The sequence below is a fragment of the Takifugu rubripes genome, chromosome 9 (assembly GCF_901000725.2).
Source record: "Takifugu rubripes chromosome 9, fTakRub1.2, whole genome shotgun sequence".
Taxonomy (NCBI): domain Eukaryota; kingdom Metazoa; phylum Chordata; class Actinopteri; order Tetraodontiformes; family Tetraodontidae; genus Takifugu; species Takifugu rubripes.
The window spans coordinates 6591346-6617263 of NC_042293.1; the positions used below are offsets into that span (position 1 = coordinate 6591346).

Consider the following 25918-nt stretch of genomic DNA (forward strand, 5'->3'; position numbering starts at 1 on the left):
ACACAAAAAAGATGACCGAGGATGCGCCAAAATGTTCAAAAAGTTGTGCTTTAATTACGGCCTTCTTCTCAGAATTGGAAAAGTGAATGTAATATTTTCTATTTTAGCCACGCTATCGCCATTTAACTAAGCCAGCGCTACCATCATGCTAACAGTTATAGTCACCAACTTAGTTTAGCATCCATTTAATTAAGAATCAAAGAATGGTTACAGTTATTTTTTTAAACAAATAGAAATGATACAGACAAAAATATATATAAATTAAACAACCTTCCAGGTAAAGTGCTAAATATAGGAAGGAAACATTAGCAAGTTTGTTAACAGTCTATTTTTTTTTTCCTTTGCAGTGCTAGCTAGTTAGCAGTTAGCCTATCAGGGATAGATTTTCCAATCTTTCATCAGAGAATAGCCAGAAAGGTCTGTATTGAGATGCATATACCATAAATACCCTTTGTGTCTGACAAATACAGCCAATTATTTTTATTTTTAAGAGTTCAAGCCTAACGTATCAACCAAACAAACTACTTGGATCAATTCAAAAGTGATGATTAATAATTATGGGTTGTTTTTTTTTTTTTTTTAAATTTACTGGTTGTTTTCTTGCAATGGTGGTAGGTGGATGTCAGGAGGCAAACTCAGCTTTGTGATTTGAATTGACCTTTAAACGGGTCTCATTGAGTTTGTGCCATCTTGGTACTGGTGAGGTTTCTGGAGCTTTTCTGTGAGGAACCAGTATAAAGATGACGCATTCAGGACGAGAATCACAGCACCATCAACCTACAGAGGTACCGTAACGGGTGGAAAGGGGGGAAACAGTCTTGTAAAGGTAGATACAAGGCTTTGTTTTGGTTTCTTGGCACTTAATGCTCTTAGCAGCTATAATATTTAAGGTAATTTAGGGAGTATAGATCAGTGGCCCTTTAATGTCAGGCAACATTAAGTTAATAACAATGCAGAAAAAAACTAGCTCATCTGATCTGTTTGATTTCCAGGAATCTGTCTAAATTTCATGGTAAACCTGCCAATTTGTAGCCAAAAAAAAATCATCTGACTAAATTGATTTTAGTTCCTGCTTTTGGCTGCCGAACGTCATATTTTAATTTGCTGTCAAAAATAACCTTGCCCTGGCTCATGCTTGTTGCCCCTTGGAGCAGGAACCCGGGGGATCAGCCTACCACGTGCATTCGGTGAAGGGTTCTGCGTGGGTCTCGATGCGGCCATGTAACCTCTGCAGCAAAAATCTTTCTGTCTCTCTTGTCAGTGTGGGTTGCCTTACCATCTTTATGTAAAACCTATGTGGGTGGAGAGCACATTGCAGAGTAGCGTTTTAGAAATGTGATCCAAGTGAGAGGCAGGCTGCAGTTACAACAGTGAAACCTCAATTGACTTTTTCAGGTAACAATGAGGCCGTGCTTTCCTCTTTGCTGCTGCCATGATTAAAGAAGAAGAGGCTGTGTTCCAGTAAGTCTGGTCCGTCCTGTGTTTCTGCTGCTTCGGCGGCCCCGGAGAGGAGAAAATTAGTTCATTTCCTCCTCTTTTTTTTTTAGCAGCTGCAGTCTCAGAAACGCCAGCAGGCGGCCAAGTGCTCACCTCTTCCAGCCAGCCAATCAGCACAGGAACACCCGGGAGTGGGTGGGACATAGGAAAAAAAGAGAGGGAGAGCCACAGCGCTCAGATAAAAGTAGAAGAGACGTGAGCAGAGTTTCAGAGACTCCAGGAGAAGTAAAGTTAAGAGACAACAGGTCAGTGCAGCTGGAGTGAGGAGGAGAGGAGCAACTCCTTCCTTGATGCTTCCTGTCAGAGGTTGTCATTTCTGGATTTGGTGCAAAGCATGCTTTGTGGGGGTCGGTATAAGGAGGACAGAGGCTTTGTCAAACTGGGTGCATTAGTAGGAGGAAGGAAGTCAGTTTAGAGAGCAGAACCTCCTAATTTCTCCACCTCCACCACCTCCTTCCTGACCTGGAGGAGCTGCCTGTGTTGTGCTGCTGTTTCCTGCTGTGAACTGAAGCTGAAGCTGCGCTTCCTGTGTGGTCCGCTGTTACTCTCAACCCGTGAGGAGAAGCTCAAGCCATCAGGATGGACTACTCTGAGGAGGACCATGACAGTCCCTGCCTGTGAGCGGAGCAGCCGAGAGGATCTGTCATGGATCAGCAGCCCGAGGACGAGCAGCCTGACGGCGGAGAGGGAACCTTTGCCTCCACATCAGTCACATCCACATCGTCCAACACTGAGCTGCCGCCTGCAGCCGCTGTCCCTCGCTGTCACCACGGCAGCAGAACCTTCACCGGCCTGAGGATCTTCTGCAGAAGGTGAGCATATTTTCAGTTCTCCAGGTTCCCTCACTAGCACACGGAGCAGCTCATCCAATGAAAACTCCACCTTCTGCTGTAGTACAGGAAGTGAAGTGTCTGTTTCCAGATGAGAGGTGGTCTCTGAACATTACATCTGAAAACAGGATGTGATGACGCTGCTGTTGAACAACAGGATCAGCGCTGTAAAAATAAGTTTTCCCCTGAGATTCACACTGGTCCAGACAGACACTTTGTAAATTGGAAAATTCGGATGAAAAGATAAGACACAGTGATGTGATCACTCACAGAGGGTGATAATAAATGTTAGTTTATGCTTTAGTGCTATTGATAATAAAGTGAATCATAAACACCGCCGCCATTCCAGGGATGCAAAGTTCAACTCTCCTCACATCTTGGTAGTTTTCTGGGCAGTGACAAAAGAGCTCAAGCAGCAGGAATTTGACCTTCAATTCAAACAGCTGGATGATCACGCAGAAATAAACAGAAACTATGAGGTCAGAAAACACTTCATCAGATAGTGAAACCTACACTGGAAAAGAACCTACAACTACAGTTCCAGGTGTTCTCACTGCTTGTGATGTGTTTCATCTAAAGGAAAAGTGTGTGTGTGTGTGTGCGTGCGTGTGTATGCGCTCGCGTGTGTGTGATCTGAAAATGTACAGTCCCTCAAATAAGCTCCATCCATGCAGTCCTTTACTCTGTTCATCTCAAGGGAATATTTTTCTGCTTGGGATATCTGGATGATTTTCACTCAACAGCAAATTAGAGAACTTAAATTGAGCTCATCTGTCTCGTTTACATATTTTTAACTATGGAGAGGAAAAACGGTTCTTGTCCCTGTAACAAGGTGTCCCTGTAAACTCTCTATGCTGGTTGTGAAGGTGCTGAGCATCAAAGCAAATTTTGTTGATATCAGTAACTGAATGAAGTACAAGTGTAATATTTTCCCCACAGATCAGGAAGTTTTATCTCAGAGGAGTGAGCTTCCACACACGCTGCTTGTAAACACATCGTCACTGAGGTGATGTTTCCAACAGGAGGTCCAACTGGCTTCCTGTCTCTCTGAGTAGCGTTGCTGTGTGTGTTAGTCACCGTCTGCAGGGTCCTGCAGGGGTAGCCGAGCACGTTCAGGCCTGTCCGGCTCAGATGGGCATCCACAGTTCCTTGGGTCCATTAGTATGTAAGAGGTCAGATGATTAAAATAGTGTAAACATTCCCGATTAATAAGTCCAGTTTGTGTAACTGATGTGTAAAAGTGAAATCAGGGTTTGTGATAAAAGACTGTGCCCACCACAGCTCACCAAAGCATCGGCGGTGTGAAAGCCAATGTCAGACCTTCAAACATGCTCCACTGTGAATAAAAAGGTAGATTCAGGTTCAGTCAGGTGGTTAGATTAATCTCTCAGTGATCTCCCATGGTGCTCTAATTATAGCTGCTATTAATGGATTGGCAGAGCAATTAATTAAAATGCGCTCAATTTTGGAGTCTGGTGGGAATATTTCACTGCACAGGAGAAGATTCAATCTTTGGATCTCTGAGGAGTCGCCTTGCCTCTCCTAAAAACGTCAAAGGCTTTAAATGATAACACTGCTATGCAGTGTGTCAAAGCTAGACACTTTATAAAATATGCAAATAGTAGTAGAACAGCAGACATGTCTAGTTTAACTAGTATAACTGTATCATATTTACATGCTTAACACGTCTTCCATGCATCAGATACTGCAGTGTACATGGCAAAGCCAGCCAGTCCTTGACACCTAGTCAGATAGTAAATTTGCATGCCTGCAGAGGCCCAGGGTGCCCAACTGTTGAATCTGTGGCTACAGACAACATTGGAACATGGAACTCTGGCCATGTGAAATGACCCCAACTGACAGGATGCCAGCAAGAACCAGTTCAATTGTCAAAGGATATGAAGGGTTACTGGGACTGATGACTAATTATCAGTCAGGGACGTGTTTGCGGTGATATGCAAATGCAAATGGAGCTGATCTTAGTCACATGACTTCTGGGAATGCTGGCTGGCTTCGCTATGTGTTAATTGTTGTTTCTGCCCCCAAAAACTGCTGATGATGAGGATCAATTTATCATTCATATACAGAGATGTTTATATCAGCCATTATCTGCTTTTTAAGCATTATTCAAACATCTTTATTTGCAACACAGTTTCCTTAAAATGCTCCTCAGATCTTTCAAACATTTCCCCAGAAAGACATTTGGCTCTGTAAGATCTGTCTGCTTGCAGCTTGTCTAAATTTAGATTAAAACGGCCTATATCCAATCATGGCTGTTTCACTCCTGACTGGTGTAAGATGTAACCAAGAAAGAATAAACATTCTAACCAGAATCCAGTGATTCAGCAGGTAACACAGAGGTGCAGCACGTCTATCTGCTAAAACAGCGTTAGTGTCTCACTAATGGACGAATTGATGTTCTCTAAACAGCTAACAATCACCTCAGGTCTCTTCATCTTTCAAAAATCACATTTACTTTACAACATTTCCCAATGTGGAACATGTCAAAGTAATGTGTGTGAATGCCAACAGAGCATTAATGCTCAGAGTGCTTGCCTTGTGTGTACAGATCACCACGATGGTGTTTTTAGTAGTGTCTGACTTCATTTAAACACTTGTACTGGGTGGCAGTATACGTGGGTGTCACCTGTTGACACATACAGAATCTGTGCTTGAATGTTAATTTTCCGGCTGTTAGACTGAGATGATGTACAGTGGTCACAACTGAAGAGACTTCGGGTTCACATAGATACACATGTGACACAGTTTTTCAGTCTTTCTTTATTCAGACTGCAGTAATTGACAGGACTTTGCAGATGGTCTAAATGAATTGTGGCCTATATGCATCAAAATCTGTTTTTCTTTGTGCACTAGTCTGATTAGTGAGTTGATGCTCCACTTATTTTAGTACCAATAACTAACTAACCAGCTCTAAGTATGTAGCTGTGGTTTAAACAGTCTGAACATGATATATTTAGTGGGTTTTTGCAGCTATATACAGATCTGGGTTAGTACATCAGCCACTGTTGGACCCTCTGAGGTGAGGAAAAAATGTGTAAAACCTCAAAGAACTGTGACTGGGTGAACATCTGTGTGTGTGTGTGTGCGTGCGTGCGTGCGTGCGTGCGTGCGTGCGTGCGTGCGTACCCAGGGATTACACAGACCCATTTCCTGGTCTATCTTTGTTAGTCACTTGCCCTGTTTCTATAAATAGTCTGGTCCAGAAGGGACAGTTGCTCTCAAGGAGGAGCAGGAGGGGCAAGAAAATGATAAAAAAAAAAAAAAGAGGAGCAGCAAGAACAAGAGGAGGAGAAACTGGAGTAATGGTTCATTAGGAAGGAAACACGACAGAAGAGTCAGAGGCCATATGGAGGTGGATGAGAAAGCCTTAAAGATGGAAAGCTCCCTGAAGGTGAAACCGTGTCTTCAGCACCCTGGACTTGCTGATATTAGGAAGAGTCAGTTCTCTCTTTCCTAAATGCCTCCAAAAAGCAGTTTTTTTTACACTGTCCATCTATTTTCATGGTTGATAAATGGAAGAAATAATTTAATTTTAAACATCTCAAAAACTTCTAACACTTCTCATTGGTTGTGTCTGTGTTTCATGGACATCACTGCCTATTCATTTTTAATGCCTTTGAAAAAGTGTGACTAGTTTTTGCAGCAGTTCAATGGTCATTATTAATCTTCCAAATATAGATTGGAGCTGAGCGCATTAATGAGCATAGTTCAAAATAAGATGGGATATTTTGTCCTGCTACAGTAGCAACAAAAAGCCTGTTTTGAGTCAGAAAATCTGCCTGTGTAATGTTTTAAATCTCTAAAATGGAAAATTGTCACACCAGTGTTCCCTGTTGTCGTAAAGATGTTATAAACTCTTTTCACCGCCAGATGGCAGCAGAGTGACACCAGTGGAGGTTCTCCGAGGAGCTAAAGATTTGACGTGATCAGATGCAGGTATATTATCAGTGGGGTTATGAGCAGGATGGCAGCAGGGACGTTGTTCTGATCACACTGATGACGCAGATTTGTCTGCTGCCCTGCTGACTCCTTGACTGAATTAATTAATTAGTTTACTTATTGTCCGTCTCTCTTGGAAAGCTGATCTCTCACTCTCACCTGGGTAACTTTCCCCCGCTGTGAAAGTGGAGCATCATCAAAGCAGCTGTTTATGTAATCTTTCAGACTCTTTTCTGTGCTTTAAATGTTCACTTCTTCAAAAAGTGAACATTCTTCTCCCTTGAAATATCTTTCCCACAGTAATCAGAATCTATTAGCATCACAACAACTGCTATATATGTTTGTCAACATGCGTGTTTTTTTGAGAGTCAAGCAGCAGCAGAGTGTGAGTCAAATGTGTTGATGCCAAATTTTCCAACATAACCTCAGAAGAGCTGAACACTTTGGCTCCTGGGACTGCTAGCATTAGCATTAGCATCAGCTGTATGATGGACATATAAAAGTAAGACTCATATCAGCCCATGTGGAATCCATAGTATTGATTTCCTTTTCTCAGGCTGAGCCCAGCAGCCCTGGGTAATGCTGAGGTGAGAGCCTGACATTGTTCTGATCAGTTTGTCAAACAGTGATGGAAAGTAAACCCATTAATAATTCAGGCTGTCTGTCTTCTGTTTGTCAGTCTCAGAGCTCTAATTTCAGTGACAGCAGAACAAAGTTCAACATGTCATCTCATAAATGATATAAAGGCCACCTGGGCCAGCAGCTGACGTGTTCTGTAGGTGGAAACTCTCAGGCACTTTTCATTTGAGAATACAGTTCAACAGGTTTATACATACTTGATTCTTTTCTGCTCTTATTCTCTGATACTGTACAATACCTCAGAATAGAGCATTGAGTACAATATTTATCTAAAATACTTGAAATGTCTACAGCAGGTCCATCACTGCTGTGGGGGGGGGAGAGGAGAGGCACAGAGCACAGAAACACATACAAAAATACACTATTTATGCAAGCCGCCGGCCGAGTGGGTCAGCGGGGCCGGAAGTCATCAGGCAGCCTGAAAGCGGTGATACCTGTAAATGAATACAGAAGGGGGGATGGAAGCAGAACAACTACACAAGAATCAGCATAACTACCGGTAGTCTACTTGATGAGAAGGAGAGGAGACCAGACCAGACCAGACCAGACCAGACGATCATGTTTCTGGACCCCAGCATCCTCAGCCTATAGCAGCACGGCTAAGATATTAACCTAATGATTAGACAACCCCCTAAGTATAATAATTTCTCTGTCTATGATAGTAACTAGAACTACAGAATTAGTAACAATAAGCTTTTTCAGAAAGGTAGGTTTTAAGTCTGATCTTAAAAGTAGCGATGGAGTCAGCCTCCCGTACCTGGACAGGGAGCTGGTTCCATAGCAGGGGGGCCTGGTAGCTAAATGCTCGGCCCCCCATTCTACTCCTAGAAACTCTGGGAACCACAAGTAGACCAGCATTCTGAGAGCGGAGCGGTCTATTGGGCTGGTGAGGTATCACTAGCTCCTCCAGGTAGGATGGAGCTAGGCTTCTGAGGACCTTGTAGGTCAAAAGAAGGGTTTTAAAAATTATTCTAAATTTATCGGACAGCCAATGAAGAGACGCCATTACAGGAGTTATGTGATCTCTTTTGTCAATACCTGTCAGAACTCTGGCTGCAGCATTTTGGATCAGCTGGAGGCTTCTTAAAGAGTTTTTTGGACACCCTGATAATAAAGAATTACAATAGTCCAGCCTGGAAGTAACAAATGCATGGACTAACTTTTCAGCATCATGCCGCGTCAGTATGAGAAGATCATTAGTAACTTTAAGAAGTGCTATTTTTGTACTGTGATGAGCTCTAAAGCCTGACTGAAACATCTCAAACAGGCTGTTCCTCTGCAGGTGCTCCAGTAACTGAGTCACCACCACCTTCTCAAGAATTTTAGAGATAAAAGGAAGGTTGGATATCGGCCTATAATTTGCTAAGACATCAGGATCCAGTGATGGTTTTTTAAGCAACGGCTTAATCACTGCCACCTTGTAGGACCGGGGTACATAACCTGACACTAAAGAACCATTGATCTGGTCCAGGATAGAACTGCCTATCAATGGTAAAACATCCTTCAACAGGTGTGTTGGGATGGGATCTAAAAGACACGTGGTGGTCTTGGATTTCTGAATTAGCGATGACGCCTCAGAAAAATATATAGGGCTGAAGGAGCTTAAGGGCTCGTTGGAGAACCTGTATGTTCCCACAGTCAGCACATCTGGTGATGGTCCAGTTGTTGGGATGGCCTGGTTAGCTTTCTCTCTGATAGCTAGAACTTTATCAGTGAAGAAGCTCATGAAGTCTTCACCACTAAGGGAAGAAGGGATACGTGGATCTAAAACACTGTGACTCTTGGTTAATTTGGCCACAGTGCTGAAAAGAAACCTGGGGTTGTTCTTATTTTCCTCAATTAAAGAAGAAAAATAAGCCGTTCTAGCCTTGCGAAGGGCCTTTTTGTAAACTAATAGACAGTCTTTCCAGGCTCCATGATAGCTATCTATTTTACAAGAATGCCACTTCCTTTCTAGTCTGTGCGCTTTCTGCTTGAGGGTCCTGATATGTGAATTATACCAGGGGGCACACCTCCGCTGATTTACTATTTTCTTTTTCAGGGGGGCAACAGAATCAAGTGTGATTCTCAGTGAGGTTGCTGCACCTTCAGCAATAGAGTCAAACTGTTAGACAAAAATAAATTATTAAATGGAAAAACACACGGGTAAGAAAATCATCGAAATTAGTTGCTAGACGTTTATGAAAAATAAATATTTACTTTGGTTAATCGTGTTGCTTTATGAATCATTAATTATACAGTGTTTGTTGGTCAGACAGTTTCTTTTTAAAGATCTGATTAGTTTTGAAGTAGAAATAAAATCCGCAAAAGTTTGTACGTCTGCCATCGTAAATGAGTTGTGCTGTTTGCTCTCTAGTAGCAGATAAACCACAGTCCCATTTGGAAACAACGTCAAGTGTGTTTGATTCTGTACATTAGTCATGATGGAGCTTTCATTCAGTGGTTCAATGGTTCGGATCCCACATTTGTTTAACATGCAGCCTCCCGTCCTGTTATCAAATCCATAATACAGCAGTTGCACAGCTTTGAAGTGATAATGAAGAGTATTCTGTGATGCTGGAGTGGGCTGGCGGCTCCATTCATCATCACAACGAGCTGGATTGAAGTGAGCATCCACAAAAGGATGTGCGCTCTCCTAAAACAAGTGTTCTGTTGACGGACGGCAGCTGAAACACTGTTGTGCGGCAGCGCTGAGATTTAGCTACGCGTGTGAAGCTGAGCTGAGTTATTTTAAAACTCAGCTCTTAAAACGGCAGCTTAGTCTCTCTCTCTCTCTGTCCCTCCCCCCTCTCTCGCCTTCGTTCCTTCTCAGTATTTTTCCTCCATCCTTCCAGGACAGACGTCCGTGAACACTCCTTCACAGGTTGTATCATACCTAACTGTAAAAATCTTCCCTCTGTGTTTTTAACCTTAAGATTTGACCTGCTGATAACAAAGCGTCTCTTTGCTTAATTGATAACATTTCAAGAGTTCAAACCGAATCAATCCAGCAAGTAAAACAGTAGTTTTACTTAAAACCCTTTGTCGGTTATTTCTGTGGTGATTGATTGAGTTTTGCAAAGGTGGAAACTCTTTTTAATTAATCACAAAAGTAGCCTTTTATTGAAGATGTTTGTGTTTGACAGTGATGGATCTGTAGAAATGTTAATGTGAGATCACGATCAGCTCTGTGATTGCACCCTGATCACAGTGTTTGGGTGAACTCACGTCAGACGGATTTGATGCGATACTCATCCTACTTTTCACTGCTGAATTCAAATGAACCTAGATCCCTTCAGAAGATTTTAAAGACATTGCCACCACGCTTCCTGCTTTTATCTGTGTGTCTTAGCTGTTGGTGAAATCCGTGCTGAAATGCTCGTCTCGTGTCTAATGCTCACACAAGCACCATAGAGATCTAAAACAACTAGTCGGGCATAAAATGCACACAGGAACAGGAAATGAGGTGGGAAAATAGCATTTGTGAGTTGTAAACATGGCAATTCCCTATTTAGAACTCTAATCTGAGGTCAGTTTCAGAGGTTTTTCCTTGACATGGCGTACTACTGCAAATAAGTTTATTCTTAAAGGTTTTTTTAATTTAGTCTCAACAGTTCAGATTATCTTCTGGTTATTCTTTAATTTCTCTTTATTTTTCATTTCTGTCAGTTAAAAAAACATTCATTCCGACCCTTTGGCTCCATCAAGCTCCCCCAGGATTAATCCTTTTAGTGGCCTCAGCTGTTTGTGTTCTTGGTGCCGCACACTATAAAGGGTATATTGGTTATCTGTGTTTGTCCACATGTTGCAGCTGTTTGTCGCCTGGTGTTCATTATGTGTCGCTGACACAACACGTCTGCTGCTGTTTGTCAAACCAACAACAGCATTATCCCCCTGTTTGATCATGTTGTTTGATTTTATTCTGCATCCACAGAGACGGTGGCAGATATTGCCGCTGTGGTTAAAGTTTAGTGTTGTTTTTATTTGAGGTCAGTACAGTGGTACAGCCTCACTGTGAGGTTCCAGGTTTAAATCCCCTGGGGTCCAGGGGCTTTTCTGTGAGGCATTTGGACGTTCTCCTCCTGTCTGTGTGGACTCTCTCCAGATCCTCCCATAGTTGGGAAGGATTGGTGTCTCTAAATTGTAATAGGTGTGAATGTTTGTGGAATTGGGTATTTTTTGTTGTGTGTTAGTCCTGCTGGTAACCTGTCTGAATCCTGCTGTGATGGGCTCTGACCTTGTTAAAAGAAAGTGGTGGAGGATGGATGGATGTTTTTATTGATCTTAGGAATCAGAGCTGCACCTCCGGGTACCTTTTTTCCATAATTATCCCTGGGAAAGGAGTAATTAGAGATTTCAGGGTGCAGTTTCAGGCTATCGAGGCAACGCAGATCAATGTTTCCTGCAGAGTAGCTGAAGAAGCTGGTTCTGCCACATCTCATCTGCTCCTCTCAGGTAGTTATTTCTACAAAAGGTTTTGATGCAACAGCCAGTGTAGTAGCAACATACAAACAACAGATCATGTTCCATGATGAAAAGAACTGCATGTTTAACCTTTTGCCTGGTTGTTCTCAGGCATAAATATAAAATAGACATTCAGGAAGTCGATAAAGTGTTAGGAATTAAGTGCCATTAACGTTTTCTGGTGGTAAAGGTTCCAGTAAGCTGTTGGACACTGGCCAGTCAGAGGACAGACTGGTTACGGATGAGAGATTTCCATGTTTTCTCGCACATCATGCGTGAACGATACTTAACATGGAGCATGTATCAAGATAACAGGAAAACTTGAATTGTTATTTCACAGGAACTGTGGCTCCACTATTCTTTTACTGCTACTGGAAATGTGTGTGTCTGTGTGTGTGTGTGTGTGTGATTGTTTTTGTTTTTTTGTTTATTTCAGTCTGAGACTGTTCCTTTGTCTGCTGTTTACAGACAAATGAGATGATGCTGTAACTGACTAATTATAGCTGCGATGTTGTTGTAATGGTGTGAAGCCAACAGGTAGTGTGACCTTAATTATTGTTCCTTCCTGTTGTTTTGTGGCGATCCCTGTGGAGAGCCCCCCCACCCCAACACGTTTCCTGTCTGTTTTATAATTCATGTATATGTTTGAGAAATTATAATAGGCATGTTGATAAAGCAGCCAACAGCAAATTATTAGTGTAAATAAATGAACAGTCCACACCATTAATCACTATCTTCTTTTAGGTAACACGTTTGTAATAAAGTTTAAACAGGCGTATTTAAAGTTTCCTATTAGCATCATCTACACATAAAAAATTTCTGAATTCCATCTTCTCCATCTAATTTAGACATTACAATTAAACCCCCTGCTGAGATTACAGAATCTATATTTTCACTGCCCAGCAGAGCAGCAGGCAGTCTAATGAAGGGTTTGGTGTGGTGGCTCTTTATCATCTGTATTTGTAGATGTACCTTCACGTATTCTGAGGAATAATTACAGATGCAAATATCTGTAATTATTCCTCAGAATACGTTGTTAAACAGCTACCAAATGTGGCGGTAAATTCTCTGCCCACGAAGCTAATGCCTCTTTGCACCCAACAGCTGGAGGGCAGCATTCAGAAGTCCGCTCCCTCCCTCCTTCCGATATGGACACTTTTTTCCGACGTCACTTTAAGAGAAAGGAAACTGGTTTGCAGGCAGACACTAAAGACAAGACATGTCGTCAGCGGAGGCCCAGTGTGGCTGTCCCGACCAGCAAGGCACGCCGGAGGTCCAGTGTAGGGCTTCCATCCTCCACCCTGATGCAGCGGCGGTGCTCAAGTGTACAGGTCCCAGCCAGGCTGCCTTGTACAGGTGGGGTACATCTCACAAAGGCGACAAGATGCAGGTGGACAGGACAGACTCGCAGGCGTTCCAGCACTACCACCCCCAACCACAACCCGAGGTTTGTTGTGTGCAGGAAGAAGGTGGCAAAGCTGCGCACCATTGACACCCACCTACTGGGGCCCTCCATGCTGCTGGCCAGTTTGATTCAAATGGCTGAGGAAGATGAGGACAATGACATGGGCATGGGACTTCCGGGTGAACAGCAGGTAGAAGTGAGGGACGGGGCCACCAACAGGAGACCATTTTCACGCTCCAGCAGCCTCCACTCAGACGGCAGTGATTACTCAACTGACAGCCAGAACCTGTCGGGAGAGAGTCAGCTGTCTGAAGCAGAGCAGCTGACCAAGGAGGAGGAGGACGACACATCGCTGTCTCAAGATCGGGACCATTGGCCCTCCTCTACCTCATCTCCCTCAGAGACAAAGGTGGTGAAAAAATCTCCTCTGCCCTCTTTGACTTCTAGGGCCCTCATCAGGGCCCCTCGCTGCCTCCGCAGAAACTCCTCTCAGGTTATTCTGGGAGAACCTGCTTTCTGCAACCGTTCTCATACATCTACTCACAGGAAGAGGAGGAAGATCTCCACTATCTCCAAAGCTGGGAGCCCCTGGCCAGGAAGAGGCCACCCGCTGCCCAGCCGCAAGAGTTCAGTGTACTACCTCAACCACACGGCCTTTTACAGGGGTCCCGGAGGCCTCAGCTCCCTGGGAGCCCATGGCCATGACTCTCACCTGGAAAACTGGAGTGGCTTCCTGCTGTATGTAGTCCCTGACTTACATGATGCCTAAAATTAAAACAATTTTTTCTCCCACTTGCCTGCAGGTCTTTCCACTGCCCTTTCTAGCACTTTTGGCTTCCTTGCAAGGGTTCCAGTGCAGCTGCACCCATTACAAAAAAACTTAGTGGTGGCGTCTGCACTTTTTAACCAGGCTCCCATAACCATCTGGTGAAATCCCAATAGCTTACAGATTTAATCAAAATGAAATTTGTCTAAGCTGAATTGAGTCTTTCCCTGTTTTAATGATTGCTGATCACTTCAGCTGTTATGACTGTTTTTACAACATTTCAAACTCTCAACTAAACTGCTCACTGCAATACTGCTTTACCAAATCACTGGTGAGTCATAGCATCCCCTATGGTCAGATATAAACCCCAGATAGGTTGGCATGTGGGTTCACGGGACCTTTAATGAAGTAAAAAAAATGTTCATGTCATTTTCTCTGCATTGGCAAACAGACTGTAAAAAGTGTTTTTGCAACTACATAATGCCTATTTAGACATTAGATATTATTTATATCTTTGTGGGTTTTTTCAACATTGATAGACCGACTACATCCAGTAACATGTTGGAAGGATGAAAGGAGCTCAGCAACAATAGAAATAATTCTCCAGATATCCAAAATTCTGCTCCAGGCACAACCACACTCCATGGAGCTGAAACTCATTAGCAGCTTGTGTAACAATGACATTCGCAGCAGAAGTGCTCCGTTGCTAAGGTTAAATGATTGGTGTGTATTGGAAGCCTGAGGGGGACAAATTAAAGAGCCACAATAGTCTACTGACATGTTTTGAAGACCTTCTTGAAATTTAAAGACTTATATTTTGTATTATTGAAACAGGAATAGGGAATATGTTCCAGTATTGCTGTTTAGCCCCAGAAGGAAGTGAAACATTTGTTTGTCTGTTGTAAAATAGGAACATCATTAGCTTAAAAGAACCAGCCGGGCTTTGTTCAGGAATCAGTAATCACCCAAGTGTCAGTCTGAATACACTCAAATATAAATAAGTGAAACAATTACTGTGAAATTGGTCTTCTTAAAAGTTATTTTGTTTTCAGGAAAGCTATAACAAAGACAGGCCTGCAGCATGTGGGGCCTCAGCCCACCTTACCCACATCAGGACAGACTGACCAGCTGCGGGAACCCAGCAGCACCATCGACTGGACTGTAAGTCAACTCACAAGTAAATGCCTATTGAGTGGTGAAGGGTCCATCTAAACCAGGGGTGGGCAAACATTTTGATTCGTGGGCCACAATGGGTTCTAACATTTGACAAAGGGGCCGGACCAGGAGCAGATGGATGGATGGAGTGCTTTGGTAACCTCACGTCATTGGAGAAAAAATACACATCTTGGGATATGGAGAAAACATGTGCTTTAATTTCAAATGAAAAAATATCTGACTTTGGAATGAGTCTTAAAACACTTAAAATCAAATGAATAAAATGTGCCTTTTTAAAAAAAATTAACAACCATTTCTATTTTAAAGCACTGAAAGTTCTGTTATCCTTCAGGATATCACCGTCACTCTCCTCCTGACTGTCTTTTTTCTAGTGGGAAAACACCAGAATTGCAGTGAAAATTTAACATTAACAAGGTTTATTCATTTAATTTTTCAAGTTTGGCGGGCCGGATTAAAACGTTTAACGGGCCGCGTGTGGCCCCCGGGCCTTAGTTTGCCCATGCCTGATCTAAACTGATGTTAAACAAACCCAAATAAAGACGAGAACATGGTAGCACATTCCAAAAATGTGTTTTTAATTGTATCTGCTGCGCACACGTCCATCTTGTGCTGGTAGCATTATGTCTCGACTGTTTGCTATAACACATTTTTGGTGGGTACAAATAAACTGGGACCGTCACTGGACTGCTGTATAGAAAATATTCCATGTCTTTGCTTCCCAGGACAACGCTCAGTTTGGGGAGCACATCTGGTTTGAGACCAGCGGCTCGGGAGACTTCTGTTATGTCGGAGAGCAATACTGCTTTGCCAAATCACTGGTGAGTCATAGCATCCCCTATGGTCAGATATAAACCCCAGACAGGTTGGCGTCTGGGTTCACGAGACCTTTAATGAAGTAAAAAATAATAATTTTGTGTCATTTGCTACAGCAAAAGTCGGTAGCGAGGAAGAAATGTGCTGGATGTAAGATCTCAGTTCACACCATGTGTATGGAGCAGTTGGAGAAGGTAACATGGGTCGTTTTTGAATCAGCACCGGCCTTTATTCCCCTCACTGTCTCTCCTCTCTGTTCAGATTAATTTCAGGTGCAAGCCATCATTTAGGGAACCTGGATCTCGAGCCATTCGAGAGGTCAGTCGTGTTATTACAAACTTTTGTGGGCACATTTTATTTCGCAGTAACATCATGCTTATTGTTTTTTCAGTCCAACGTTGTCCGGCATCACTGGGTCCACAGGAGGCGCCAGACAGGAAAGTGTCGACAGTGTGGCAAGGTTCGGTTACCGCTGCAGAAAAATCACTTAGAAGCTGTTTTTTTTGTTTTTTTAAATAATTCCTGCAAGCTAACTGAATCTCTTACTACCAACAGGGATTTCAACAGAAATTTGCATTTCACAGCAAAGAAATTGTTGCCATTAGCTGCTCGTGGTGCAAACAGGCAGTAAGTCACACATTCACCCATGACAGAGAATCTAAGATTCCAGAAGTAGTTCCAGGCTATGGAACCACCTAAGAAAATGCTGGGTACCACTGAATACATTTGATTAAGAACCCTGCACCCTGCAAAAAATATTTGCTTTGACATGAGGCTGTAATTTATTTATTACATTTTCTATTTAAATTTAAATTACTTATTTGCCCTGCAAGGTAATTCATTTTATTTTTGTGTTTCAGTATCACAACAAGGTGACGTGTTTCATGCTGCAGCAGATTGAGGAATGCTGCTCTCTGGGGGCTCATGCTGCTGTCATCATCCCTCCAACCTGGATCATCAGGGTCCGCAGGACACAGGTACACATTACTACACACCCACACATACGCACACAGACTGATGTTACTGTCACAGGTACATTTTTAAACTCCTTAAAACCAGAAGGTTTTATGCTTCTCATTCAAAGAAAACTCCATTGTAGAGCCATATTTAGGTCCACAAATTCTTCATAAACAACAGGATGCATACAAAATAAAATGTTCTCACTCTCTGATGGTGTTTGCCAGACATCTTTAAAATCCAGTAAAAAGAAGAAAAGAACATCTGTGAAATGCAACAAGTCAAGCAAGAAGGGTGCAGAGGTGAGGAATTGATGATACAAAAGCCTATTTTTATTGTCTCCTTTTAAAACTATCATAAATAAGATCAAGTAAAAGAATCACTATTGATGAGCAGATCTTTTATTATCATAGTAATGTGTGCCTGTGTTCATTGGTGAGGAGCTGTTGTCCGCTGACCTAAACCCTAGTTTCTCTGCTTTGTCTCACAGCTTCAGGATGGCCGCTGGAAGCCCTTTCTGGTGAAGCCGCTTCCCTCTCAGCTTATGAAGCCTCTGCTTGTGTTTGTCAACCCCAAAAGTGGAGGAAACCAGGTAGTTATTGTTTCTTCCTACAAGTAAATTCAGACCAACATTCTGTTTTTGATCATTATCAAAAACATGAGGGGGTGATTCTCATTTTATCATCAAATATTCAACCCTGAAAGAAACGGCACCACATTCTAACATTTGAGGATGAAACCAGTACAAAATTGCCATCCAGGCTCAGCTGCATCTGTTTTTCTGTCCATTCTAAGGGAGCCAAGATCATTCAGTCTTTCATGTGGTATCTGAACCCTCGGCAGGTGTTTGACCTGACCAAAGGAGGACCCAGTGAGGGGTGAGTTCCCCCATGTTGACCCAGGGTCAAGTTTGATTGATTCCCTGAGCTCTGAATTCCATTTGGTTTATTTATGCCCTATTTACATCAATATCACTGTTTGTGTTATGCTTTATAATGAATGTTTGATTTTATCTCCCTGCTTGATGATTTTGTCTTCTTTAGGTTAGAACTCTACTCCAAAGTGCCCAACCTGAGGATTCTGGCATGTGGAGGAGATGGGACAGTGAGTCCAGTTTGACTTACTGGTTTACAATAGGTGTATTCGGATTGACCCCTCACTCCAAACGTAAATGTGTTCAGGTGGGCTGGATCTTATCAGTGTTGGATCAGCTGAAACTCCATCCTCAGCCCCCTGTTGGCATCCTACCTCTGGGCACTGGCAACGACCTAGCCAGGACCCTTAACTGGGGAGGGGTATGTTCTGTTGTAATGCTGGGCTAAACAGTGACCCAGCAGACTAAATATCTAACAAAAAAAATAAAAATCAATCTTTATCTATATAGCATCTGTTACAATCAAAATTGTTTCTAGGCGCCTTACAGAATCCATGTATAACAGCTGTTTACAGCTGATATTACAGTAGATCCTCCATATTAATAAAATATGGTTAAATGGTCAACCTAAAATGTTGGTTCTCACTCCTCCCTCAGGGTTACACTGATGAACCAATAACAAAGATCCTCTCACATGTAGAGGATGGAAACATCGTCCAGCTGGACCGTTGGAATCTGAACGTGGAGCCAAATCCTGAGGCCCGACCGGAGGACATGGACGAACACCAGACAGACAAGGTGTGTCAATAATCAGACCTAATGGAGACAGGTTGACACTGTTGAGGCTGATGTTTCGTCTTCCTCAGCTCCCCATCGATGTGTTCAACAACTACTTCAGTTTGGGCTTCGATGCTCACGTGACTCTGGGCTTCCATGAATCCAGAGGTCAGTGACCCCCACAGACACTTTTGCTGCTGACCAACTGCACTAGTTTAGAGGGAGAGACCCATTTTTTTATTGAAATAATTAGTTATATTAACAACAGGGTTCGTAATTATTATCTTTGAATCTTCAGGATAAGATTAGAAATCAAGTTATTGTTGTGTGTCCTCAGTACTTAATTACTTCACGTTATCTTTACAGTTCTGACTTTATTTGTTCTATTCTTATTGTTGTGCTGCTCAGTAACCTGAATGGTCTGCAGACATCAATAAAAGTGAATCAGATCTTATGAGGTGATGGAGGGAAATGTTGACAGGCCAAGTTTATTCTGCCCATTTCTACTTTATTTTCCTAAAGATATCAGTGAGTTTGTTTTGTTTATATAAAGCAGAAACTGTATGATCTGTTACTTTTTCAGAGGCAAACCCAGAAAAGTTCAACAGTCGCTTCAGGAATAAGATGTTCTATGCAGGGGTGAGTGTTTCCCCAAGTTCTGGTTTCTGTTTGTTCATATTACAGTGGCCATGATTTATTTCACAGTATTGTTTAAGCCTTAAATTCGAAATAAATAAAGATTATAGTTTGACCATGAAACTTCTCTTTTGGTATACAGTATGTCTTGTTTTTGTGTGCTTCAGACAGCATTCTCAGATTTTCTGAGTGGCAGCTCCAAAGACCTCGCAAAGCACATCAAAGTGGTGGTGAGTGGACGCACATTTTAAGAACAACATTTGAACAGTAGAGGATGGATGATGAGCGTTTCTCTGAGAAACTGAGGATGTGCCAAATGTACCAGATTTAAGTCATGGAGTCAGTTAAGACTGTGGAGTGAAGGAGGATCTCTGTCAACAGAAGGACTTCCTGCAACAACAGCAGTAGGATTAGTAGAGGAGCCCGCTGAGCATCAATCACTTCTGAGCTGACACTGATCAAACCTGATGTCTGTCACACACAGTGTTTGATTCATTGGATCTGAATGGTGAAGAATATTCAACTGGAAGTGTGATAATATTAGCAGAGTAAAAGGGTTTCAGCTTTAATGAGGTTGCACAGCTTTATCAAAAGCTGTGTTTCTGTGCGCTTTACTGCTACTACTGCTGCTGCTGCATCTGCTACATCAGATGTTTTCTGGTGGTTTCTCCCCAGTGTGATGGAACAGACCTGACAGCTAAAGTCCAGGAGATGAAGCTACAGTGCCTGCTCTTCCTCAACATCCCCAGGTATGCTGAGGCCTCAAATAAAGTCTTGATGTGGTTATTCAGTTTAAAATCTGGAGTGAAGTCATGTGAGCATGCTGCAGGTACTGCGCCGGTACCATGCCTTGGGGGCACCCCAGTGAGCACCAGGACTTTGAACCACAGCGCCATGATGATGGCTGTATCGAGGTCATCGGCTTCACGATGACGTCCCTGGTGAGCTTGCAGCTTTACTTAGCCGCAAAACACGCTGCCAACAGCCACCAGAGATGCCTACACTAGACGACATCAAACAAAATCAGACCATATGAGAACATAACTGGGGAGAAGAGAGGACATTATACAGCCTTATAATTTAGCACAATCAGTGGTTTTATTTACGTTTTGGATCTATTTTCCTGTTTTTGGTTGTGTTAATCTGATAGTTCACAAGCAGAAGTATTTGACTGATAAGTTATCTCAAGTTGCTGTGTCACAGGATGTCCTCTGAATTCAAGGATTTCAGCAGAAGTGCATTCTTTCCCTGAAATGTGACAATACAGTCGCCTGAGCGGAGTTGATCTGTTGTCTTGTGTCCAGGCCACGCTGCAGGTGGGTGGCCACGGCGAACGGCTCCATCAGTGTAAAGAGGTGACGCTCACCACCTCCAAGTCCATCCCCATGCAGGTGGATGGAGAGCCCTGCAAGCTGGCACCGTCCATCATCCACATCAATTTGAGAAACCAGGCCAACATGGTGCAGAAGGCCAAGAGGAGGATATCCATGCCCCACCTCAACGAGTACAAACACACCACTTCACCATTCATATTCTTCAATTCAGCAGGGTTTCCTTTAACAATGACATGATTTAATGAGAAAAAAAGAATAGCTCCCCACAATCGGTCAACATCAAAGATGAAGTGTGTGTGTGTGTGTGTGTGTGTTTTTGTTTGCAGTCAGCTGCCCCTCCCAGAGAAGCTGCACATTCGAGTTAACCGCATCAGCATGGCGGCATATGAAGCTCTGCACTACGACAAGGACCAGTTGAAGGAGGCCTGTAAGTCCCTGGAGGGTTAAATAAAGCTCATCTATCATGTCCTCATCACGATCAATCAGACCCAGAAATCGACGAACAGCTCACAGGAGAGCTTGTTAACACTCGGGGCCGACTACTGGCTGTATATGAAAGCACTCTTAATTGAATCGTCATCATGTTTATTGTTTGCAGCGACACCACTGGGAGTGATCACCGTTCCTGGAGACAGTGACCTGGAGACCTGTCGCCTGCTGATTGAGCGCCTGCACAACAATCTGGATCAGGTAGATGGTATCAGTCACAGAACGGTGTCAAAGCTCAAATCAGTCCTGCAGTCAGCGTGGATTCACAGCAGAGTAGCTGACATGTTAAGCGTTGGTATGACTAAGCTGTTTCTGACTGTGTGCTCTCAGGACTGTGATGAGATGAAGAGGGAGTGTCTGTCATCGCAGAGCCTTTCCAAGAAGTGGTGTTTCCTTGACTGTGAGTGAAAAATGTTGCACAGATCCTCTGCAGTCCCTGCTGACCCTGATGCCCTGTTCTTTGTGTAACAGGTACAACTGCCGACCGGTTCTACAGGATCGACCGTGCTCAGGTGTGAACTTCCTCAGACAATCATCATTATAAAATCATGTTTTTAGATTCTCAGTGACCCTGATTTTTGAGTATAGGCAGGATTTGTAGCAATGGCAGTAGCACTAAAACAAAATAAATCCTACATCATTATCAGTATTGGTGGTAACCATGGCAACATCAATGACAAGCATTTAAAGCAATCTTATAGACATGTTGTCCTTTTTCTGTAGGAGCATCTGAACTATGTGACTGAGATCTCCCAGGAGGAACTTTATGTCCTGGACCCGGAGCTGGTCGTCAAAGAGACGGTGGGCACGTCCCCCAGCATGCCTGACTTGGTGGACTCTGAGGAGCACCAAGACCAGCAGAGACGTTTTGCTTTTCCCAGCTCTCTGTCCTCTCCCACCTCCTCAACCTCACCCAGGTAAGACAGGAAGCCCATTATTAGATGAATACGAGCACACCCTGCTGGCTGAAGCGGGTACTACATGTACCATGACAACCTGTTCAGGGCGGAATGAACGTTAATAAAGAAGCTGTGATGAAGCCAGATGGCAGCTGATCTTTATTATCTGCATCTTGCTGCTTTTGAAGAGATGAGCACTGTGTTTCTGTCTGTCTGCCTCTTCAGGAGCGAGCAGAAGATGATCAGAAAGCGATAATAATTAGAAATCTATTTGATTTAGGGAAACAAAAAAGATTTTCACCTTATGAACTCAACTTCTGAATAAAATATAAAGTGGCCATGAAAACACAAAAACCATTTAGCAGAATTATTTGACATTTAGTTCTCTTTGGAATTAGAAAATGGACAAAAACTCCATTAAGTGGAATGAAGTCAGAGTTTTGTCTGCATTTTTAACTTTTTTCTTCTCAAAGATGCTCATGTCCCTGTATGTTTCTCTTCCTCCTCTGTGGATGTTTCAGAGTAAGAGACTTTCAAAGGAAGCGGATCTCTAGTGACAGTTCGGTAGCTGAAGCTTTGTCTCAGAGCTCCTCGAAGACTGCTCTCTGCAGGTAGCACACACAAAGAATCAAAGCTTTTTAATTCATTTCATTAAACATGGGAGACTAAAAATACATAATTAACGATGATGAAGTGTATAAAATAAAAGCTATGCATTTAGATTAAGTATTTAAGGTTTCTGATATACGTAAACAGATGAAATCAGTAAACATGGTCAGTATCTGTCTGCTCAGCTTGCCTTTAGTTAAACTGGTGATTTACATCTCCACTGGGTAAACTGGGCCATTAACCAGGCAGTTATCTTCATGCCTCAGCCTGAAATCAGCTGTTGTAAATGTCTCCATTCGTTGTCATATTTCATAAAGTCTGAAGTTTTTTTTTTTTTTACATCAGATTATTAGATTACCATAGGAAATTATTCATATTCAGCCCTACATAGCAGATTTGTGTAAACCATATTATAGCTTATCAATGCAGCAATAGTCTCGATCGACAGGTCTATGTGGTGATGCTGTACATGCATCTTCCTGTGTGTGTGTGTGTGTGTGTGTGTGTGTTTCTGTTAATAAAGTAATTTTGACCATAACAAAGCTGTTAGCTGCAGCTCCACTTTATCAGCTCCTCTTCATCACACCACATGTCCGTCTTCATACTGTGACTCTTGTCTCTGTCCGTCTTGTCCTTGCTGAAGGAGGGGGGCAAAGATTCTCAATGTGCATCGCTCCAACACAACGGTGGCTGATTTCAGACCAGTCGTTAGGTATGGCTGCTTTGTGTGCGCGTCCATGTGTAACCGTGCTTACACGGTGTTAACAGGTTCTTCTGCTTGTGTCTGACAGTTCTTCCAGTGCTACCTCACATGATCCAGAAAAAGGTAAATGTTTCGTTTGTTCTGAATGTTTGAGATTAAAATCCTGACTCACTTCAGTCTGATGGTCCATCTGCTGCTGAAAGGTCATATTATTTAACCATAGCTGACTTTAATGCTCTTTTAACATAATCTGATTATTAAAATAATGCAAAACCTTTGTTTTTCTCTTTCTTAGATGCAGATTTGATTAACTGTGTGAAGACTGAGAATCTGAACAGGGTGAGTGTAACCTAAGAGTCCTTGTTAGCCTCCTGCCTCTGCTACCATCAAACCCTGACATCTGTGTTCCAGCTGATGGAGCTCCACCAGCAGGCAGCAGACATCCTGCTGCAGGACACAGCTGGCTGCACGCTGCTGCATCACGCTGTGGAGGCGGGCAGCAAGGAGATCCTCAAGTACCTCATTGACAACGGTGAGAGTCATCTACACTTTCAGTAACCTTTGACCTTTTTAAATATGCTGCATTTGTGCTTCAGTTCAACCAAATCTTAGCTTTTAATATTACATCTCATAACTTTTTGGACCCCTGTCCACACGATATGTAAGGCCACATTGTTTCTTTTATACTCAACATTATTATAAGATGTGTTGTTCTTTCTGTACATTATTGATTTTTTTGCGTGTGCTTGTTTAGCCGCTTGGTCGCGCTAGAGCACAACTTTCTCTCTGGCAGCCCGACATTACTTCTGTGGAGACGGAGAAAAACTTTAAATGTTCAGTAATCATCATAACAGCTTTATTTGATTAAAAAAAAAAAACATTTAAACAAGGGATGTTCAGAGACATATAATATAGGGTTAACTGACTCCTAATGATTAGTGTTGATGCATCTTGTTAAAGGGGAATTTAAACAACTTCTCTGAGTTTTACACTTTGTTTTCTCAGTATTTCTGTGTGCGTATGACTAATGCTGGTACCCACTGGTTGCCACGGTAACCACATGTAATCTCACATAACTCATCCTTCCATAATTTCCGTGGTTGCTGGTATATTGACAAAGATGCATTTTTGTGGTGGTAGCGTTGGTAACATGGTGAATCCTCTGATGACAAAATGTTTCTCTCGGCTTTAGTGCCCACATCTCACCTGGACATCACGGAGAGAGAGACGTGAGTCCAGTCCAACTTTTCCCACACTGTCCTGACGTGTACTGTAGCTAACGTTGTTGTTCCTTTCAGAGGTGAGACGGCGCTCCATAAAGCTGCCTCCTCGTGTCAGAGGAGTATCTGTCACTACCTGGTGGATGCTGGAGCTTCGCTCATGAAAACTGACCTGCAGGTAAAATGCACAGTCAGCACTCTGGCTTTTGTACTGACAGAATTCCTCTCATTCTGCTGAGTCAGCTCCCTCTTTCTCCCCGTTTTTCATTCCATTCTGCTCGACTTCCTCGTGACAAAATAGAGAGATTGCTGTAAAAACACACAAGAACCGTCTGTGTCGAATAATCAGACATTGATTTCAGAAGCTTAAAGACCAAACCACATAAATTCCAGATGTTTTACTGAACTCTGTAATTCAGGCAGTTCCTAGAAGTGGTCCGAAGGTTCCAGGCTTTGATTTGAGTTCACTGAAGCAGTAGCAACCACTTCCTGCAGCATGAGGCCATTTTGTGATTAGTTCTGGGGCGCAGTGACGGCCACCAGCCCGAGCTGTCCCAGCACATTTTAAATGGATCTCCTGCTCTGTTTGACCCACTTCTGTAACGTGATTAATGTTGTGTGTCACTGAGAAACGGAGCCCTGCTGGATCCCCGGCCTCGCTCCCAAACACACAAAGGCTGCGGCTCATCGTTGCTATGGTGAAGCCAGTGGTAACAAGAAGAAGCCCATAATCTGAGTTTTTTCATCTCCTTCAGCTAATGAATAGACTCCATGACTGTGTTGGTGTGGAGCCCAGTATGTCTGTCTGTCTGTCTGTCCTGCGACAATGTGGCAGTAAGAACTAATGAAGAACTAATGCCAAATAATCGTATACTCCATCTGGTGGTTGGCTGCAGTATGGGAATAAGCCACCCCCCCCCCCCCAGATTCCAAACAAACCTTTTTGGTGTTTTTGGTTTCAGGGCAAAACGCCAAAGCAGCATGCAGAGAAGGCCAACGACCAAGAACTGGCCGATTACCTGGAGAACCGCCAACATTATGAGATGATCCAGAGGGAGGACCAGGAGACAGCGGTCTGAGAGCCTCCAGTCAAACCCCCCCTGCTGATGCAAACACACACTATAGAGGATTCAATACTGGACGCTTGTCAACTTAAACATTATCGCCGCCACGGGCTCATGTGGACCGATGTACAGAAGAAGAGCAGATGCTTCCAGCGATAGTTTTCATCCACCCGCAGCTCAACACCAATGAGCTAAACGCTGTTGCCATATTCTATAGAACTGTTGTAGATAAGTGTCTTTATCCGGCTCATAATGACCTTTTGGATGTATGTTTTTGACTGAAATAAGTATTCATATTTAAAGTTTTCTGTCACCCATTTTATCTATTTATGATTTAAGTATAGGGTTGAGCCTTTAGCGTGTCTGTGACGTAGAATATACGGCGGCTTTCTGACATCCTCGTGCATCCGAGACCCCGGAGATCCGCCGGCGCCGGATATTTAAAAATGGCGACAGAAGCCAGAATCGGTCTAAACGGTCGCATCCGTATCCATGAATATAGCAGTTAGAATGAAATGCTGATGTATGCTAGTGGATGCGTTACCTGCTGTGTTTAATTTTATTTTGACTTGAGTGACCTGCAATAAAGCACGTCAACCACACTTTCCCCCTTCATGGAATCATTTATCCACCCTCTCGTGTTCAAGCTGCATCGCTGGCGCCATGCACAGCGCAGGAAGCAGTTAAAATGCTAACCAAAGTGTCGCAACACCAACGTTCCTAGACCGGCTCCTTGTTTTTACACAAGCGGGACTTTGGAAGCCAAGCTCGCTGCTCCTGGGTGTGGTGGTCAGATTCCAGCGGGAGGGGGCAGGAAGGTTCCCCCT

General features: G+C 43.1%; 1 protein-coding gene across 6 annotated transcripts; it reads left to right on the forward strand.

Annotated features, from left to right (window-relative positions):
• Positions 1–619: 619 nt before the first annotated feature.
• Positions 620–25693, forward strand: dgkzb (diacylglycerol kinase, zeta b). 6 transcript variants are annotated; one of them, XM_029842038.1, is made up of 35 exons: positions 627–785; positions 1396–1461; positions 1548–2309; positions 14593–14701; positions 15439–15534; positions 15646–15723; positions 15791–15847; positions 15921–15989; positions 16085–16156; positions 16390–16506; positions 16714–16788; positions 16977–17078; positions 17282–17364; positions 17530–17590; positions 17668–17781; positions 18018–18158; positions 18227–18305; positions 18721–18776; positions 18941–19003; positions 19449–19522; positions 19603–19714; positions 20078–20277; positions 20434–20534; positions 20706–20797; positions 20927–20996; positions 21068–21108; positions 21320–21513; positions 22017–22106; positions 22748–22816; positions 22896–22930; positions 23103–23146; positions 23219–23339; positions 24000–24036; positions 24106–24205; positions 24990–25693. In XM_029842038.1, exons 3-35 carry the CDS (start codon positions 2143–2145, stop codon positions 25104–25106), a joined length of 3036 nt encoding a protein of 1011 aa, XP_029697898.1. In that variant the 5' UTR covers positions 627–785; positions 1396–1461; positions 1548–2142; the 3' UTR covers positions 25107–25693. The 6 variants fall into 6 exon arrangements, with proteins under 6 accessions (XP_029697897.1, XP_029697898.1, XP_029697900.1 ...); XM_029842040.1 differs by having other exon boundaries at positions 1551–2309; XM_029842037.1 differs by having other exon boundaries at positions 620–1461.
• Positions 25694–25918: the final 225 nt, after the last annotated feature.